Source organism: Trachemys scripta, chromosome 1 (genome assembly GCF_013100865.1).
Source record: "Trachemys scripta elegans isolate TJP31775 chromosome 1, CAS_Tse_1.0, whole genome shotgun sequence".
NCBI classification, from domain to species: domain Eukaryota; kingdom Metazoa; phylum Chordata; order Testudines; family Emydidae; genus Trachemys; species Trachemys scripta.
The window spans coordinates 303,727,661-303,748,016 of NC_048298.1; the positions used below are offsets into that span (position 1 = coordinate 303,727,661).

A 20,356-nucleotide genomic window follows, 5' to 3' on the forward strand; every position below is an offset into this window, starting at 1 on the left:
CCAAATCTTTTTCAGAGTCACTGCCTCCCAGGATAGAGGCCCACATCCTGTTAGTATGGCCTATATGCTTGGTTCCTAGATGTATACATTTACATTTAGCCATATTAAAACACACATTGTGTGCCTGTGCTCAGCTTACCAGATGATCCAGATCACTCAGTATCAGTGACCTGTGCGCCTCCTTATTTACCACTCCCCCAATTTTTATGTCATCTGCAAACTTTATCAGTGATGATTTCGTGTTTTCTTCCAGGTAATTGATAAATATGTTAAATAGAACAGGGCCAAGAACCAATCCCTGAAGGACCCCTTGTTTTAAATGTCTTGTTTTAAATAACTCAAATGATTAATTTTGTACCACTTCCTCGTAAGACTGTTCCACAATCTTCATCTTCATTCTAAGGACATTTTCCTTATTCATCCTAAATTATCATTGCTTTGGTTTTACTTCATAACTCCTTTGTATCACTTTAAGCAGTTCCTCTATACCTTTTGTACTTTTACCCTTCACATAGTGGTAAACAATTATTATATCTCTTCTCCCTCAACTCTCACAAAGTCATTGTTTAAACAAGCAACACATTGAGCTGTGTGGTCCCTTCTAACCCTATGATTCTATGTTTCATTCTTTTAATTCTTTCTCATAAATCTGCCCTTCTGGCCCCCATAAGAGCATTCTCTCGATTACCTCCAGTTTGGTAACGTCGTCCTGTTATTGAGGTGCCCGGAGCTGTAGGAAGTATTCCTGGTGTGGTCTCACCAGATATGTTTATAGACCTGTCATCTCTCTGCCCCCTGATGCACTTTCCATTGCAGTCTGTAGCCCAGTCTTGCACATGTTCCATGTGGGTCAATTCACACACCTGCACAGAGTCTCATTGAAAGCAGAAGCAGTATTTACAGCCACAAACCCGCAATTGTGACCCCAGCAACCTCAGCAAATGTTCAGTGGTGACAGGCATGCACAAATTAAGTGTGTGGCATAGTGCATGTCTCTGGGACAAGCATGAGACTGTGGTTAAGGTTTTATGCTATGGTGTGAGGTGTTTTCTTTATCTGTGGAGGCAGAAAGAAATTCCCTGTGGAGGTGTAGAGTCTTTCAATAGCATGTGGGCATTAGAGTACAGTAAAGAGGTGTCTCTTAATTTGGCATTTCCTTACTTGTAAGGGTTTGTGTCAGGTGATGTCACACTTAAGCAGCCTTACTTGGTTTTAAATGAAGTTTTTGGTTATGGTTATTAGATACACATTCCTCTCAAAAGAGCTTTCTGGTAATTAGATCGGAATGTAGAAGTTCATGATTCAGTACTTGACTGGGCCTGATCCAAAGCCCATGTAAGTTAGTAGATGGTTCCCTGGACCTCACTGGGCTTTGGATCTAGCCCTTTAACACCAAGAGGTACTCAGTGAGTTGGCCAACACAAGCCCAGGGTGATCTTTCAGTAAGTGTATGTTGAAGTCCCACAGCAGGAAGAAATGGAAAGCAGTGCAAAAAAGCCTTTTTTCTGCTGCTCCTGACACATCTAGACTCTGGTGTCAGCACCTACAGAAAGAAAGAGGCAGAGAAGCAGCAGGTATTCTCATGTGTTTATATAAACATGTGTGCTTGATTATATTCCGATCCCCACCCACCATATGTCACTTGTCTTTTTTAAAATGTAGGCTCCTTAAGCAGGAACTGGCTCTTCCTATGTCTATATACAGCACCTAACACAATGGGACCTGATCCTGCCTGGGGCCCTTGAGTGTTACACTAATATAAATAATAATTAATAATACGGTGAGAATTGTTTTTCAAGCTTTGGAAGCCTTTTCCAAAATGATGCAAACCAAAGCTCTTCCAAGTAGCATTTAAAAAAAACAATACAAACCTCTGAGCATACTGTAGAGAAGATTCTGTGTCAGAAATAATTAAATATATTTCTGCAGTCAAAGGGTTTCCAAACTATGGGACTTTCTACAACATTGGAACCTGAACAGAAACAGACAAGGATCCTGCAAGGCGTAGCCACCTTCCCTTGAATAACAAATGCCAGTTTCCTAGGTTTGTGGGAATCTATGGATCTAGTCCAGAATGATTCCTGGACACACATGGTTTGAAAACACGATTCATACTGTCTGGTGTCTCTGTCCTGGGTGTCCTGGTGCACTTTGTTAGGATTATCTCTTTATTTTTTCCTTATATTTGTTTCCAGGAGATGAGAGAGAATTTACAAAGGTTTCCACTTTCTGAAACCAAAATAATAAACTGGAAGGTGCTGTGGCTTGATAAATGCATTTGGGAACAGGCAGGTTTATTCCGTACAGGTATATGACTCATCTGCCTTTATCTGTAGGTCAGTGGGAATTCTTCGAAAGCGACAACAAAGTAATTTGGCCATTTCAAAAAGATTTAAAAAATACTTTTATTCAAACAAAGGGCAATGCAGAAAGTATTTTGCCTCATGCCAGCTTTGCTCAGTGGTTGCTATACTTGATAATGGTGAGGCTCTGATAGATAATTAGAAAACCCTTAGTTTAAATAAATCTGAAGTCTTATGATCAGTAGGAAAAGCTAAATAAGAACATAACAACAGCCATGCTGGGTCAGACAAATCAGCTAGCCCAGTATCCTGTCTTCCGACAGTGGCCAATGCCAGGTGCCTCAGTGGCCAATGCCAGGTGCCTCAGAGACAATGAACAGAACAGGCAATCATTGAGTGATCCATCCTCTCTTGTCCACTCCCAGCTTCTGGCAATCTGACACGAGGGACACCCAGAGTATGGGGTTCTGTCCCTGACCATCTTGGCTAATAGCCATTAATGGCCCTATCCTCCATGAACTTAGCTAATTCTTTTTTGAACCCCTTAATAGTTTTGGCCTTCACAACATCCCCTGGCAATGAGTTGCAGGAGTTGACTGTGCATTGTGTGACAAAGTACTTCACACAGTGCACTTCTCAGGGGAACTGTAATCTCAAGTGTTTCTGACAGCCCCAAGAATTCCCCCTATATTTCCTCTTTTTCCTCTTTGCCTCCAACCCTCCAAAGCCTCACGATGCTGGAACTTTCCATCTGACAGAAAATGGCTGGAGGTGCCTGACTTTTTGGCCCATTGCCAAAACTCCGTTCATCTGCCAGAGAGGGACACCAGTGAGGGAGCCACTTGGCTTCCTTTTCCTACAGAGGCTGAGCATCCTGCCTCTAGCATTCTCCATCCCTGCCCCCTCGGGAAAAGGAACTGAGATCAAGGGTAACAGAGGGTCCTGTGGCATCTTTAAGACTAACAGAAGTATTGGGAGCATAAGCTTTCGTGGGTAAGAACCTCACTGCTTCAGGTGCAAGTAATGCATGGACAAGTGATTGTCCATTACTTGCATCTGAAGAAGTGAGGTTCTTACCCACGAAAGCTTATGCTTCCAATACTTCTGTTAGTCTTAAAGATGCCACAGAACCCTCTGTTGCTTTTTACAGATTCAGACTAACACGGCTACCCCTCTGATACTTGAGATCAAAGGTATATCTCAGGGGTGGGAAAACTTTCTGGACCGAGGGCCACATCGGGGTTGCACAACTGTATGGAGGGCCAGGTAGGGAAGGCTGTGCCTCCCCAAACAGCCTGCCCCTGCCCCCTATCCGCCCCCTCCCACTTCCCACCCCCTGACTGTCCCCCTCAGAATCCCCTGTGACGGGTTGGATCACAGAAACCCCTTTGGGAGCTGCCACCCGATGTGCAAAGACTACCCCTGCACCTGTTTTCCCTGCCAGCTCAGGACTCCAGCACCCTGTCTTGCTGAGCCAGACACTCCAGTCTGCTCCAACACAGACCCAGGGTCTGAATCACTTGTCCCAAAGCTGCAAGTTTACCTGAAAACAGCTCACAGAAGTGTGCTTGTCTTTAGCACTCAGATGCCCAACTCCCAATGGGGTCTAAACCCAGATAAATCCGTTTTACCCTGCATAAAGCTTATGCAGAGTAAACTCATAAATTGTTCGCCCTCTATAACACTGATAGAGAGATATGCACAGTTGTTTGCTCCCCCAGGTATTAATACATACTCTGAGTAAATTACTAAATAAAAAGTGATTTTATTAAATACAGAAAATAGGATTTAAGTGGTTCCAAGTAGTAACAGACAGAACAAAGTAAGTCACCAAACAAAATAAAACAAAACGCGCAAATCTATGTCTAATCAAACTAAATACAGATAATCTCACCAGTTCCAGAATGCGCCCTTTTACAGGCTAATCTCCTTTTAGCCTGGGTCCAGCAATCACTCACAACCGCTGTAGATACTGTCCTTTGTTCCAGTTTCCTTCAAGTATCCTGGGAGGGGTGGAGAGGCTCCTTCTTTAGCCAGCTGAAGACAAAATGGAGGGGTCTCCCACAGGTTTAAATAGACTCTCTCTTGTGGGTGGAGACCCCCCTCTTCCCTCCTATGCAAAGTCCAGCTCCAAGATGGAGTTCTGGAGTTACCTGGACAAGTCACATGTCCCTGCATGACTCAGTCTTTACAGGCCGAAGCCATTGTCCACATGGTATCTTGCATGTCTCCAGGAAGACTTCTTATGTGGATTGGAGCATTCCAAGATGCATTGTTCTCCAAGTGTTTCCTGATCAGGTACTTAGCCTAGCGAATTCCTTCCTAAAGAAGCTGACCAAATGCCTCTCAAAGCTTACTTAGAAACCAAGCAAGCATACAGCCCATATTCTTAACCTCAAGTAGAAAATGATATATATGTACAAATAGGATGAATAGATATAGTAGACCATAACCTTTATAAAAAGAACAGGAGTACTTGTGGCACCTTAGAGACTAACAAATTTATTAGAGCATAAGCTTTCGTGGACTACAGCCCACTTCTTCGGATGCATCCGGAGAAGTGGGCTGTAGTCCACGAAAGCTTATGCTCTAATAAATTTGTTAGTCTCTAAGGTGCCACAAGTACTCCTGTTCTTTTTGCGGATACAGACTAACACGGCTGCTACTCTGAAACCTGTCATAACCTTTATGGAGATATATTACATGGCACAGGCAGCACAAAACATATTCCAGTTATATCATACATACATTTATAAGCACCCCCTCCCCATAAAGCCTTATGGGGTACACTGTCACACCCCCAACCTATCCAACCCTCCCTGCTCCTTGTCCCCTGACCACCCCCTCCGGGACCCCTGTCCCCTATCCAACCCTCTTCTCCCTGTCCCCTGACTGCCCTGACCCCTATCCACACCCCCGCTCCCTGACAGCCCCCCTGGGACTCCCACCCCCTATCCAACCACCCTCTGCTCCTCGTCCCCTGGCCACTCCCTCCCGGGACCCCTGCCCTAAACTGCTCCCTAGGATCCCACCCCCTTATCCAACCCCCCCTGCTCCCCATCCCCTGACTGCCCTCCCAACCCCTATCCACATCCCTGCCCCCTCACAGGGCCCCCGGGACTCCCACTCCCAACCCTCCCTGTTCCCCATCCCCTGACCGCCCCCCCCAGAACCTCCGTCGCTCCCCGCCCCCTTACCAGCAGCAGGAGCTTGCAGCCGCGACACCCGGCCAGAGCCAGCTGCGCTCCCCACGCTGCCCAGCGGGAGCGGTGGGCCAGAGCACAGCCCACACAGTGGCGTGGCTGTGGGGGAAAGGGGACAGCGGGGGAGGGACTGAGGACTAGGCTCCCTAACCGGGAGCTCAGGGACCGGGCAGGACGGTCCCGCGAGCCGGATATGGCCCACGGGCCATAGTTTGCCCATGTCTGGTATATCTTCATTACTCGCTGGATCGGCAGGCAGCGATCAATCCAGCGGGGATCGATTTATCGCGTCTAGTCTAGATGCGATAAATGGACTCTCCGAGCGTTCTCCCGTTGACTCCTGTACTCCAGCTCGGCAAGAGGCACAGGCAGAGTCGACGGGGGAGCAGCAGCAGTTGACTCACCACGGTGAAAAGTCAATCTAAGTACATCGACTTCAACTACGTTATTCACGTAGCTGAAGTTGCGTAATTTAGATCGATCCCCTCCTCCCTTCCCGCCCCCAGCATAGACAGGGCTAAGACTAATAGTCATAAGCTGCACAGACTTCTGTTCTTGGAGACAAATCTTGCCTCCTCCTTTGTGAATTCAGGGGACTGCCTTGTAATGCATCAAGTGTAGTTTCACTGTGCAAGAGGAGGAGTCTGAGGTCCTGCATAGTGGGGTCTGAGCCCTCTTTGCACTGTAAGGATTTAGGAAAGGATCCAGTGGCTATTTGACCCCCACTTCACATGACTGGAACAGTTGCCACAAAGTGACTTCAGGTGATTATTTCCTTTGTCCTCCATGGATGTCCCCACTGTTTAGTCTGCTGTGAGAGGATTTGACCTTTGATATGAATCTAATGAAATTCTAGGTGGCGTGAAAGCCCACAAAGAGGCATTGGACATTACAGACATTACAAACCATTTCAGAAATTCTGGCTGGCATCTTCTTGTTTAAAGCAGTTACTGTTTCAGTGAAAGAGAGTGGCCTGTTAAAACTGCAATCGACTTGTCTACAGCAATACCAGTAGTGCCCCTTGGAGTCCAAATTTCACATACTTCATGGATGTGAAATCCTAGTGTCAGCAAGAAAAGATATCTAGGTCCTCACTCCAGATATGTTTGCACAGTTATACGTGGCCTGATTCTGATCTCAGTGTAACCAGTGTCAGTCCCTGAAGTCAGTGGAGGTTGGGAAAAAGGGAGTGAAAAGAGAATCAGGCCCTGAATTCTGAAAATTCAGCATAAAGCTGGTATGAAGGAGACCATGCCAATGGAGTCATGTTAATAAAAATGAGTCTGATTCTCTGTTCACTGGCACTAGTGTAAATCAGGAATAACTTTACAAACAGGACAATTACATGAGTGTGAGAGAAAACACAGGGCCCCTATCATTTTGAACTAAAATAGATTATGCTAATATATAATTTCATAATAAGAACACTATGTAATGATGTATAGGCCTATCATTAAGGCCCAGTCCAGCAAAACACATAAACATTCTTCATATTAAATTTATAAGAAATCCCACCGATGTCAATGAGACTATCATGGGCTTAAAATTATGCACATGCTTAAGTGCTCTTCAGGATCAGGGCCACAGGGTCAGTATTATCCTTTTATTCTGTGCACAAAACTAACACTGAAATAATAGTTTTGTGCAACTATCCATGGTAGATAGTAGCTATTGATTCTCGTGTATAGCTTTCTAGAGATTCATTATAGCTATTCACTTGTCTCTGCCTCTTTTGGTTGGTCAGTGTGTTTGTTTTTCTCCTCTAGTTTGCATTTGCATGTGGTAAAAATTGAATAACTTTTAAAAAGCTAATTTTAGATCCACACAGGGCTAGAAATTAAATTGTGGAAACAAGATTTTTGTTGTTGTTGTTGTTGTTGTTTTTTATCAAAAACTGGAGATAATTTGTAGTTTCCATTGGGAAAAAAACTGAGCTGTATTCATGAAAGAATTATGGTGGGTTTCTTCTCTGGTCGTTTCAAGCCATGCTGCAGGTGTGATAGAAGCCTTTACCATACACTAAGTAAAAACACATTGCTCCTTCTCTCTAAGGCAGTTTTTGGGAACCAAGAATTGGGCATGACCTACAAAGGAAGTTTTTATTATATATTTCAAGTAAGATGGGATGCCAAGTTCAGTACAGTTATGTCCAAGGCCAAGATATCAGGCACCCAGATGCCACAATGATGGTCATCTCAGAGATAGACAGCGTAGATGTACACATATACCACTATGCCTTAAAAAGAAGGAGTCCTGTCATCATAGATCCCTGATGGTGGTGTCCATTGTAAAGAAAGTTAAAAGAATTGTTTTTTACACACTGTAACTGATTTATTTTAAAAGCAAAAGTACTTAGTTAAATACACTCGAGATGCAGTGAAATTATCTAGGGACTCACTGTGTCTATTTGGTTTTTTTCCAGCCTGAACGAACGTGATCATTTGTTAAAAAGGCTCGGCAGAAAAACTCCTCCGAGCCTTTTCCGAGCTCATTCTGTCCAGCAAGGTGTACCACGTAAGTAACTGATCAGATGTGTGTCTCTCAGCAGTCAGTCCCAGATGAATGAAGGGGAAGATGATTATTTTTTAAATTAAATTGTAGATAGAGATAATCTGGTACAGAGGCTGAGTTGCCAACCAAGAGTCAGAAATTTGGAAGGGGAATTAGTGTATTTGGCCCCAGGCTTGTAGAACTTGCATGTAGATAATTCCCTAGGACCCAATCAAGTGTCCCAATGACAAAATCCCAGTGCAGAAATTCCATAACTTTAAAATCCTGATATTCTCAAGATCTTGTAAAATTTGACAGGACCAAAAGAAATATATATATATGTTGAAATAGAGCTCTGCTTTAAATGGTGACTGTGTTTTCAAATGATAGTTATTAACTATGGTTTTAAAAATACAGAAATAGCTCAGTGGTGCCATTTGAGAAAAGTTCTAAATGTTTTTAATAAGCAGGTGGAGGTCCCTGTAGCTGCCATCTGTGTATTCCTCTTCTTGGCCTCCTCTGGGGAAGTTAAGGGCAACCCTAGACCTGCCTGCTGCTGCTAAAGGAAAGGAACAGTATCTCTCACACTGCGTCTGAGCTTATCAGTTTATCCTACGGCATAGGTCCATGAGACAGGCCCAGTGTCTTTGGCATCTCTACTTGCTAGTTCTGGATTTTCATCAGGGCTTCCCCAGCATTAAAATATAACTCCACAGACCAGAACCCCCAGGGAGCCATGAGCCAATAAGAGTTAAGAGAAAAATGTTGACTTGCTACTGGGGTGGATTGTCTTTTGCAGTCAGATTTTTGACCAATAACATTCTCACCTTACTAAGGGAAATAGCCCCATCAACAGCAATGGTGCTAGTTGCAGGATAGCGCTAAGACAAACACATTTGACTCCAAATCATCCATTTAACATGAGAGTTTTTGAAGGTGAGATCGGTATCATGTCAGGATTTCAGCAGGTGGGGTACAGCCAAATTTCATCTCTTCTCTGTGACCATTTCTTCAGCAGAATCATAACTGCTCAGAAGGCCCTGACCCAGAAGAACTGGGGTGTTTCTGCTGCAGAAATAGGGTAGGATTTAAGAATCTCATACATGGGGTGCAGAGATCCCCTGCAGATCCTCAGGGGTCATTCAGAGCAGGACAGGAGCAAGGCTGGTAGATCCATTACTGTTCAGATCCACTGGGTCATTCTCCTCCACAGAAGGGAGAGTGCACTGGCTCCAGGGGCTAGAGCAGTCTCGAGAGTGCAGTAACTTCTGCAGACCAGCTCCACGGCCATTGTAAGGTCTGGAAAGAAGGCCATTTTCTCCTTCACCCCCACAGAGAAGCTCAGCTTGGCTGTGCTCTGCTTCCAAGATTTGTTCCTTTGTGTCTGGAGGTAAAGGGTGCTGGTTTTATCTCTCTTTCACGCATCTATGGAGACACTTTGAAGCAATTCCGTAGGAGATGACTGGCAGAACAAGCCTGTAAAAAAGAATCAGGGAAACCTATGAACCAGTCTGCAGACGGTGCAGAAAACCAGCGTGCTTGTGTTACCCGTCAGATCTGAACCACATGCTCACAATTTGTAGAATGCATCTTTGTGTTTTTAATTGGCTGATAAGCTTTGGGAAACAAGAATAAGATATCAAAATAAACTTTGATTCAGTTAACTGGCTCCCCATAAATACAAATGATTAAGTGCTAAATGAGTCAGTCCAGTCAGGACAAGTTCCAATCACATGTCTGTTTTTCACATGAATGTAAATTTTCATTGTGAAGTTGTTAAGACTAAAAGAGGCTTTTATAGCAGATCCATGATTCTCTAAAACTTCTGTCATCCCTTGTCAAACATTGTTTTCAAACATTGCACAGCTGCTATATGTGCAGGGCCATATGAACACGTGTGCTGGTTTCACAGACCTAAATTGTACAACTGTTGTATAAATAGTGAAAATTGTCAAAACAAGCAGCTGGCGGCTAAGGCAGTGGTTTTGTCTTGGTAGATATGTATTTTGAATCACACCCTACTGGCTCTCTAGTCATTGTGATTCCACTGGGCTTCCAAGTTCCCACCCAAAGAGTTCAGCCTATCCCAAAACTTGATCATGTGACTTCAGTTCAGGCCGGGACACTTGAATTTAACACATCAAAGATCATTCATTTTGTTTTGGTTGACAAGGCTGAGACAAACTCATTGCCCTGTTAATGGGAGGGGGAGAATAAGGGCAGTTTCCCATCAGAAGTTGTAAAATAACCCAGAATCAATACTGTAGCTTGGGGGGAAGGGCAGCGCAAAAACTGTTCAAAGATTTGCTGTTATAAAATTGCATTAAAAACCTTTGATCTCAAAGCACATGGGAATGACATTAGTTCTAGGACAACACACACAAGAACAGTGGATTTTGGGCTACTTCTAATGGCTTCGGGGATCGGGGGAGGAAGCTTGGAAGTTTTAACCCCTAAAACCATTTAAATTTGTTTATGGCCATGGTTTTGTGTTCATGAATTGAGAGCGTCAGATGAAATGCCAGAGATGTTCTATAGTTTAACTGTGCTCTCAAGGTTCACATCGTTCTTTTCTGACTGACGTGGCTTTCTGAAAGATTTATGACAATGAACAAAGATTTTCCACTGACCTTCAGATTTTGATGCAAATGCCAGTTAGGATTTCATTTATCCTGTGGCTTTGTGCCTTTTGTCAAGCTGACGTGCTGAACATTTCTGCAGCCCAAAAAGTTTTAATGGAAATGAGTAGATGGTGCAGTGATTACAGCATTAGCCTCTAGGAGCTGGTACAGTTCCTGTCTGAGACACCTGTATGAAATCAGTGCTGGTTAGCTCAGCATAACGTCTGCGGATAGATTTCCCATTCCCATCTGCTTTCTAAAATCCCAGCAATAGGAAAAGCATCAAGACCCCCTAATTAAGAGGGGAGATTGGCCCACAAGTGGGAATAGTTCTCAGAGAAAGCAGGAAATGCTGCAAGGTTTCCCTCACAGATGTTGCTTATCATCATTCCCTCGAGTGTGTGTAGGGGGATTTGCTTTTCCATGGAAGGAGAAGTAGTTTGGCTCCTAAAACTCATGGATACCGGGTAATCTGCTGGTAACAGGGCTTTTGCCATGAGGCTCCTGAACCTCCACCCACTCTAGCCCCTGCCTCCTCTGCCCTCTTCTGATCCCATGATGGCACAGCTCTCTTGTTGCTTTGACAACAGTGTGGAGGACTTCTCTCCTGGCCAGTTACTCAAGAACTCATTGGGGCCTGATATCTGCAAAAAGCAGCTCTCCTCCCCAATTCCAGGCTGCTCCCCTCCCTGGCTTGGATCCCCAACTCTCTCAGAATCCCCATGAAAAAGGTTTCTAGAGACAAAAAGGAGAACAGTGTTACCAAGATGGCATTCCCCACATGCTCCGGGAATCCACTGAACAATTGTCCCCTCAGCCCCTGGACGCAACCTGGATTATTCCATATGATCCCACAAGTATAGTGGCTGACATCATTCAAAACACTCCTCGTCTGCCTCCTGTCAGCATTGGGCTGTCATTTGACCTAGCTAGCACGTACTTAAAAACAGCAGGCTGAATCCTGCGCTCCTTAATCCCCCCCACAGAACTCCCGCTGAAATCCAGAGGAGCTGTGCCTGACTAGGGATTATAGAATTTGGCCCAGATTTCCTATGCTGGCAGAGGAAATCACCCCTTCCTTTGACAGTGTAAGGTAACTGCACTGGGTAAGCCTTAACACAGAGAGTACATTTTACACCTTGTTAATCAATAGAGAAACAACACCTGTCATTTCAAGTTGGTTTCACAGCATGGGGGTTGGAGAATAATAAATAATAATAATGTGTTCATGCTGAAGGCTCTAATCCTGCCATTTATTGTGTCCTAAGAGAGGCTGCCTTCCTGCTACTTTCCTCTTGGTGCATGTTGATCTGAAAAACTATCAGGTTACTTCGTGGGATTCTTTTATTGTTATTAATCCATTACCTTCTTTCTTTGGGTATCAAGGCTTCAGACTAAATTTGTTAGTCTCTAAGGTGCCACAAGTACTCCTGTTCTTTAAGGCTTCAGCACTTTTTCTGGCCAAATTCCATACAGCAAATATAGCTGTAGTGATATTAGTTGAATATGAAGATGTTGGGATCTTTTAACATTTACTTATAAAGAAAAGGAATAGCAAGAAGAAGATGGGCTTAATGATGTTAGAACTGGTCTCATGTTTCCTGAATGTGAATAGTTTGGTTTCTAGAGAAACCAAACAAAACCTGAACATTCGTCATACTTTTTCCTCTTGGGTCCTTTTTAAAATATTATTTGTCAGCATTGGGCAAATGAGTGGTCTTTTAGCATGTGTTAATTAAAATGCATTGATTAACATGATATAACACTACTCATTTTCCCAGTGTAGACAAACCCAAAGAGTTGTGTGAAGTTTGTCCATTGACAAGACATTACTGGTGTTTAATGGTAATTGGAGATAGACTTTCCCACATTCTCTGAAGGTCTGCACTATTGGGGTATGTCGGACCAAGGCATGGAAGCAAGTTCCAGAGTTAATAAGTTTCTGCTGAGAGCTGCTCTGCCCCCAGCCATCAGCCAAACAAATCCATGAACTCTCAGCACAAACATCCTTTCCCAATGGACCTGAGCTCAACTGTCAAACAAGAGAGCGTGAGGAGAGATGATCGCTAAAGAATATCCCTTAAATACGTAACAATACATGAACTTCCGCAACGGATTTCCTGAAATAAACAGATTGTTCAGGACATTCTGAGGCTTGGATTCTGCAAGCTGCAGTGTGGGGGTGGACCCCTACATCCAGGTGTGCAGGTTTGGGGCCTAGATGTGGTCTACAGTTCTTTATGTCTCTAATACAGCGCTGTATAGAACAAAATAATCAGCTGAGTATACTGAAAAAGGTACTGTTCAACTAGAAACCTAGTAATGGGAGACGAGATTCAGATCTCCTCGCAGCAGAACATGAAAGGTAACAAACTGGATGCGTTTAAAATTCAATAGGTAGCCTGATAATATCTGGAAGCTGTGAAACCTTATATTTGATTAGAATGTGACCCCCTCTTCCCAGCAAATGAACCAAGCCATCAGATATTTTAAAATCCTCCTGACTTAAAGTCTCAAATAATTGAAAGGCTCAGAATGCGGAATACGATGGGTCTCACTTCTGAAACCGTAGAGACTGGATTCTGCGCTGAAAATTCCAAAGAAGCACTCTCTCTGCTAGGACTGCTGGAAAAGATATGAACAATGGGGGCCTTGTTCCCAGTGCAGAATGAGAGGTGTGGTTTTAAAAGCCAGAGCTGGGAGAAGTTCAGACTTTCGAACGGTCCCATTGTAACTGGGCCATGGAAACTTTCATTGTTTTGGGTGGTGTCTGGGAATAGTGGAAAGACCCAGTTAGCCAGATCTAGGAGAATCAACAGCATTTAATCACATTCTGATTCTGCTAGAGGCATAATTAGCTGCCTGAACAGCTTTAATAAGTTGATTAAAGAACTGCATAGTGTGAAATAACCATCGCCTATTGAGATCAACAGTAAAAGTAAAATAAACTGTCAAATGTTGAGCCCAGGCTGAGTGGAGAGAATAGGTGCATCTTCACTGCACGCGTCTTTCGGAGGTGTGCATATCCCTGTAGCCCCCCACTACCTCCCAGCACAGCTATAAATAGCAGTGCAGCTGGTGCGGCATGGGTTAGGTGAGTAAAGACACGCCTGAAGAGTGTGCGTGTGTACATACCCTGCATGGCTCTCCATTCACCCAAGCCATGCCTCCTAGGGTATATTTAAAAATTGTATTAAGGTGATGTTTTAAAAAAGTGAACGTTACAGAGTTTAAGCATAGACGTTTCTGGGTTTATCAGGAAATAACGTACAGAGTATCCAGGGGTGCGAAGTTCAGTTTAAGATCGGCTGGCGTAAGGAATACATAATCTGCAATATCCCCAATTGGGGGTAAAAGGTTGACGGATCAAAGTACAGACATTGAGATATTAGGGTACATTGTTCAGTGTAGAGTATAATGATTGGATAAGATGATGAGGATGGATTGACCCTCATTTGGTGAGATTAAACGTTCAGTGAGTTTATGGTTCCAGTTCATAATAGATAATGTTTTCACTCCTCAGCTCACAACTAAACACCAGCAGCTAGCGCGTGTCAGCTGTCTCGGGCTCATGGAACTCAGGCTATGAGGCTATTTAACTGCGGTGTGGATGTTTGGGCTCAGGCTGGAGCCCAGGCTCTGTGACCCAGCTCAGCCTTTCCCCTCTGCCTCCCCCTGCCAGAGCTTTTCACTGACATGTAGCTACACACCACAGTGTGAATGAAGCCTGCTTCCCACTGTGGCGTCTAGCTACTCGTACCAAAAGTGTAATGTAGACAAAAGTAATATAGATGTCACCAATATGTTTGTATCAGTGACACTGGGGGACGTGCCCTGCCCGTGATCTGCCCACAGAAAGGACATGCCAAGGAGTGATCCCTATGTGGGTCAACGGCCCTATGATGGCTACCTTGGTTCTCTTAAACACAATAAAAGGAGTTCCCAAGGCAAGGTGTGTCCCACAGGCATTAACCTTTCATGAAACAGTTTAAGCAGGCATCTCTTTTGTTGTACTTTGTCTGACTTTGCAGCAGGATAGGACTTTGTTACTGTTAAAATGCATCTTAAAAAGTCAAGTATTGAAAAGTAACTAGACGCTCCGTTCAGTGTCATTTAAATAGTCCCAGGGTAATGACAGATAATTGTCTGTGGGTAATTGCCTGGAGTGTGAAGAAGCTTGGCAGCTGGATACCACCTGAGGATCTTGCAATATGGGGTAATCCTGCAGTCAATGAAGATAGCTCCAGGGCGCAATGCAAAGCTGCCCTAATTTGGGGCAGGATATGGGCCGCTGCCTTGAGTTATTTAAGGCCAATTTTGCAGTCTTTATCCAAGCTGACTTTCATTGAGATTGTTGCCTAAAGATTGCAGGATTCTGGCCACTTAAAGCATTTGTTTGCAAGTGTGAATCCACCCATGTAAGAATGTTTTGTAAATCTTCTTTCTTTTGCTAGCATCCAGTATGAATGTGTTCTTTGCTAAAAGATGTCTTAAACTTTGTAAATTAGTCTGTGCACCTTCAGTTACAGACAGGGAAGTCCACCCTGTATTTCTGTTTACCATGTTATTAGCATGTAACCGTGCTTATGTTAAAACACAGTGAGCCATGTTATCATACTGGATCTGAGTTGCACAGGATTCTGGAAGTGCCCCAATGGGAAGAGGTCTATTCTCAAATGTAATGCAAACTAAAAAAACCCAACAAATTCTGGAATAAATATTTCTACTAGCATCTGGTCACCTCATCTCTAAAAGAATATAGTGGAACTGGAAAAGGTTCAAAGAAGGGCAACAAAAATGATTAAGAGTATGGAAGAGCTTCCATGCCAAGAGAGGTTAAAAAGACTGGGATTGTTCATCTTAGAAAAGAGATGACAAAGGTGAGATATGACAGGGATCTATAAAATCATGAATAGTATGGAGAAAATGAATAAGGAAGTGTTATTTACGCCTTTACATGAAAAATAAAGGGCACCTGATGAAATTAATAGGCAGCAGGTTTAAAACAAACAAGAGGAAATATTTTTTCACACAATGCACAGTAAACCTGTGGAACTTGTTGTCATGAGGCCAAAAATATAACAGGGTTCAAAAAAAGAATTATATAGGATCAGGAAGGATAGGTTCATCAATGGGTATTAGCCAAAATGGTCAGGAATGTAGCCGCATCCTCGGCCATCCATAAACTCCAGCTACCAGAAGCTGGGACTGAATGACAGGGGTGGATCACTCAGAATTGCCCTGATCCGTTCATTTAGGGTAATCAGATGTCCTGATTTTATAGGGACAGTCCCAATTTTTGGGTCTTTTTTTATATACGCTGCCCCCACCCCCTGTCCCAATTTTTCACATTTGCTGTCTGGTCACATTACGTTCATTCCCTCAGAAGTATCTAGCATTGGCCATTGTCAGAGAGAGGATACAGGGCTAGATGGACCATTGATCTATCCCAGCATGGCTGTTCTTATGAGAGCCAGGAACCTTGAGCCTCCAGTCTCAACCCTGAACTCATTTAATTGTTGAGATGGGCCCTTAAAAAGGCTAATTCAGGGGATGAGCTTTTCTTCCCCCATTCCAAACTCCACTATTCCCGCCAGCTTCCGTCTCCTGCTTCCAAGCAGCTCACATTGGCAAGAAGCTCTCCAGCGAGTCACTGAATCAAGCTTTTAAGGAGCTTCACAATGAAAAGAATTTTCTCCCCAGCACAATGAGACTATATTTCTTCTCAACAGATATGCCAGTAGCACCTGGTCATCTATCACAGGGGCCATTCTACACTGTTCTCCAGCCAAGTTTCACTTCAATGCCTGATTTAGTAACAGGACTCCCTGAGAGGTTTCAGAGTAGCAGCCGTGTTAATCTGTATCCGCAAAAAGAACAGGAGTACTTGTGGCACCTTAGAGTCTAACAAATTTATTAGAGCATAAGCTTTCGTGGGCTACTGCCCACTTCTTCGGATGCATCTAATAAATTTGTTAGTCTCTAAGGTGCCACAAGTACTCCTGTTCTTTTTGAGAGGTTTCAGGATCTCTGAGAAAATTAAACGGGACCCTCCTCAAGTCCAAGTGCCCATCAACTTTCAGGTCATATTACAGTACTTGGAACTCCTTCTCCCATTGTTCCTTAGAGTATGCCTATTAAATTCTTCTTCAAGTGATGATCTTGATGTGTATCCCACATGTGAATGAGCATGCATGCCATGCACCTGGGTCCGGAAATTCTTCAGAACCGTGTCCGTTGACCGCACATGCACAGTAGCCTCCCTCATGCTCCCGACTGAGAATATAAGAGACAGTGCGGACTGATGCTTCTCTAGTTCCTTCTTATTGCCATATGGCCTGAGTCAGAATCATGTCCTTCTTCAATGCATGCATAACCTGTAAAGTAAAATCCTTGTAAATAGTTTGATATCTTAGCGTAGTAATTATAGTTAGTATAGTATGAGCAGCAAAGAGTCCTGTGGCACCTTATAGACTAACAGACGTATTGGAGCATAAGCTTTCGTGGGTGAATACCCACTTCGTCGGATGCACCCACGAAAGCTCATGCTCCAATATGTCTGTTAGTCTATAAGGTGCCACAGGACTCTTTGCTGCTTTTACAGATCCAGACTAACACGGCTACCCCTCTGATACTTAGTATAGTATATAATTAGTATAGAATAGTCATGTCTGTCGTCCCTCCCACCCCCCGCAAAGTCAAGGGAAATCCTCCCTGGCCCCAGGACTATGCCCAGAGTCCCAGGGTTCAAGAATTGCATCTTCTGCCCTTGCTCCTTCTCCATCAGAGATGAGCATCCACGGTCCCTGTACTGTCTGGGTGAGGCACATCTCTCTGCAAAGTGCAGTATCTGTCGATCCTTCTTTCCCAGAACTAGAGAGGCCCAAGAGCTCTGGCTAAAAAAGTTGCTGGTGGAACAGGCAGTGAACTGCGGTGCACTGGTGTCTATCTCCATTAGGCCACATGGCTGCATGCACCTGCATGCCGTTCACCAGACTTCACTTGTGGTGCCTCCAAGCTTGGATCCACTCCACCTACCAACCAAACAGGCATCGCATTGACTCCCCCATGACTGTTCCCACCAGAGTTCTCACCTCCTTCGTTTGGTGGTCCAACCCAAACAAAGTCATGGCAGGGACTCCCTTCAGCCCTCCCATACCAAGGGCCACCATCTTGATAGAAGTTCCCTTACTGGGTGGGAGTGCTCACCTGGACTACCACATTGCTTGGGATACCTGGACCCCAAGAGAGGCCAGGCTACCCATAAACTTACTGGAACAGAGAGAGTTCCAGCTTGCGTGCAAGACCTTCCTTATCCTCATATGCTCGCTCCATGTGGAGATAATATCACCACAGTGGTCTATATAAACAAACAGGGAGGAGTGAGATCTCGTCTCCTCTGCCTGAAAGCAGTCAGACTTTGGAACTGGTGTATCAGAAACCACATTAGAATACAGGCCGCATATCTCCCAGGTGTTCATAACTCCCTGGCAGACAAATTAAGCTGCAGCTTCTCTGTAGACCTTGAATGGGAGATCCACAACACAGTTCTAACCAACACATTCACACAATGGGCCACTCCATTATGGGACCTCTTTGCATCTCAAACGAACAGGAAACTTCCTATGTATTGCTCCATGGGAGCCACAGGCTACGATTTCCAAGGCGACGCTCTCCTGAATGGACAACCTCAGATACGCCTTTCCTCCCATCTCCCCACTACTACAAGTTGTTTGGAAGAACCATTGCAACAGAGCCACCATCATCCTAGGATGCTATTGGACCAGACAGTTCCGTTTCACAGAACTCCTAATGATGGCTGCACGCCCATTTATCAGGATTTCCAAACCCAGGATAGGGGGAAAATCAAGCATCCCAACCCAGGTTCACTCCACCTCCTGGCCTGGTGTTTGGAAGCGCATCGGAAATCGAATGTTCAGGTTCCACCCCGTTCAGGAAATCCTTAACCAAAGTAGAAAATATTCTACTAGCACCTGCTACCTGGCTAAGTGATGGCGCTTTTTGGCCTGGGCACATCATCACCAACATTCGCTTGATAATGTGGGCATCCCAGTTATCCTAGATTATCTCCTCTCCTTAAAGCCTTCAGGTCTGGCCCTCAGTTTGCGCTGGGTACACCCATCAGCGATTGGTGCCTTCCTCTCTCCAGTGCAGGGATGATCTGTCAGTATGCACCTGGCTACTGTGCGATTTATGAAGGGCTTGAGCAGGACCTTCCCACCGATCATTAACCCTATGCCTCAATGGGACCGTAACCTTGTTCGGTCAATGCTCACAAGTCCACTCTTCGAACTTATGGCAGCATGCGCCATGATAACCCACCTGACCATGAAGGTGGTGATCTTAGTTGCCATCACTTCGGCCAGAAGAGTCAGTGAGCTAGGAGCCATGATGGCAGACCCTCCTCATACAAGTATTTCACAAAGAGAAGGTCTCCTTTAGGTTACACCCCAAATTCCTCCCCAAGATTGCTGCTGAGTTTCACATCAATCCCCATCAATACATTTACCTGTATTTTTCGCAAAACCCCATACTTCTGCTGAAGGCAAGAGACTTTACTCCCTCATTATCAGGTGTGCCCTGACATTCTGTCTGCAAACAACCAAACCCCTCACACAATCGCTAAGACTCTTTGCTGTTTTGAGAACAGGAGTACTTGTGGCACCTTAGAGACTAACAAATTTATTAGAGCATAAGCTTTCGTGGACTACAGCCCACTTCTTCAGCGTCCTGAAACTCACTTAGAAATCCTCTCTGAGGATATGGCTTGATCCCAAGATCTTTCTACCATGGCAACAAACTTTCCCTGTCCTTGGGGGCAGTGTTCCCTCTAATTTTTCTCACCCATGTGCGGAATGAATTTTGTTATGTGCACCGATATGAAGGTGATGTGTCACCTTCATATCGGTGCACATAACAAAATTTATGTGGTGGGGGTGGGGCTGAGGGATTCGGAGTTTGGGAAGCAGAGGGTTGGGGTGCAGGTGTGTGAGGGCTCTGGCTGGGGGTGTGGGCTCTGGGGTGGGGCCAGGGATGAGGGGTTTGGGGTACAGGAGGGTGCTCTGGGGCTACAGCAGAGAGAGAGGACTCCCCCCAGCTCTCTCTCCCCACAGCAGCACCTGGGCTGGAGGGGAGAAGCGCCTCTTGCCACTGCGATGTGTCTGGGACTGGGGCTGCAGGATAGGCGCCTCTCCCCCATCCGCAGCAGGTCTGGGACAGGGGCCGGGCTGGGCTGCTCCAGCTGCGCCTGGGCTGGGCCGTGCTGCCCCGGCAGATCTGAGGGCCCCAGCTGCAGTAGGTCCGGGCCGCATCCCTGTTGGGGCTGGGGGAGGAGCGCCCCGGCAGGCCCCTAGGCAGGTTCTCTGAGACCCTGCACAGGGCTAAATAGGCTGCTGTGCGGCCACACAGCTTACAGGGAACTTAGCCTGGGGGTATTACAGCTCACTCAACGTGAACACAAGCTGCCTCCACAACATCCTTATTGGATGTTCCACTGCAGGACATTTGCAGGGCAGCAACTTGGAGCTCTTTCCACATGTTCACGACACACTCTGCTCTATCTCAAGCCACAACTGCGGATGCAGCTGTAAGGATGACAGTACTACAAGCATCTCTGCTACCAGCTTCCCCTCACCCTCCTCCAGTCAGAACACCATTTGCCAGTCACCCACATGTGGAATATACTTGGGGACTATCACTCGAAGAAGAAATGGAGGTT

At 45.0% G+C, this 20,356-nt stretch overlaps 1 protein-coding gene across 3 annotated transcripts in view; it reads left to right on the top strand.

The window, feature by feature from the left end:
- The window catches only part of ATP8A2 (ATPase phospholipid transporting 8A2), a 584,689-nt gene that overhangs the window by 558,021 nt on the left and 6,312 nt on the right, over window positions 1-20,356 (top strand). For all 3 annotated transcript variants that reach the window (XM_034758733.1, XM_034758730.1, XM_034758731.1), the window contains exon 36: window positions 7,929-8,020. In XM_034758733.1, the coding sequence (XP_034614624.1) occupies window positions 7,929-8,020 (92 nt within the window). The remainder of the gene's footprint in view (window positions 1-7,928; window positions 8,021-20,356) is intronic.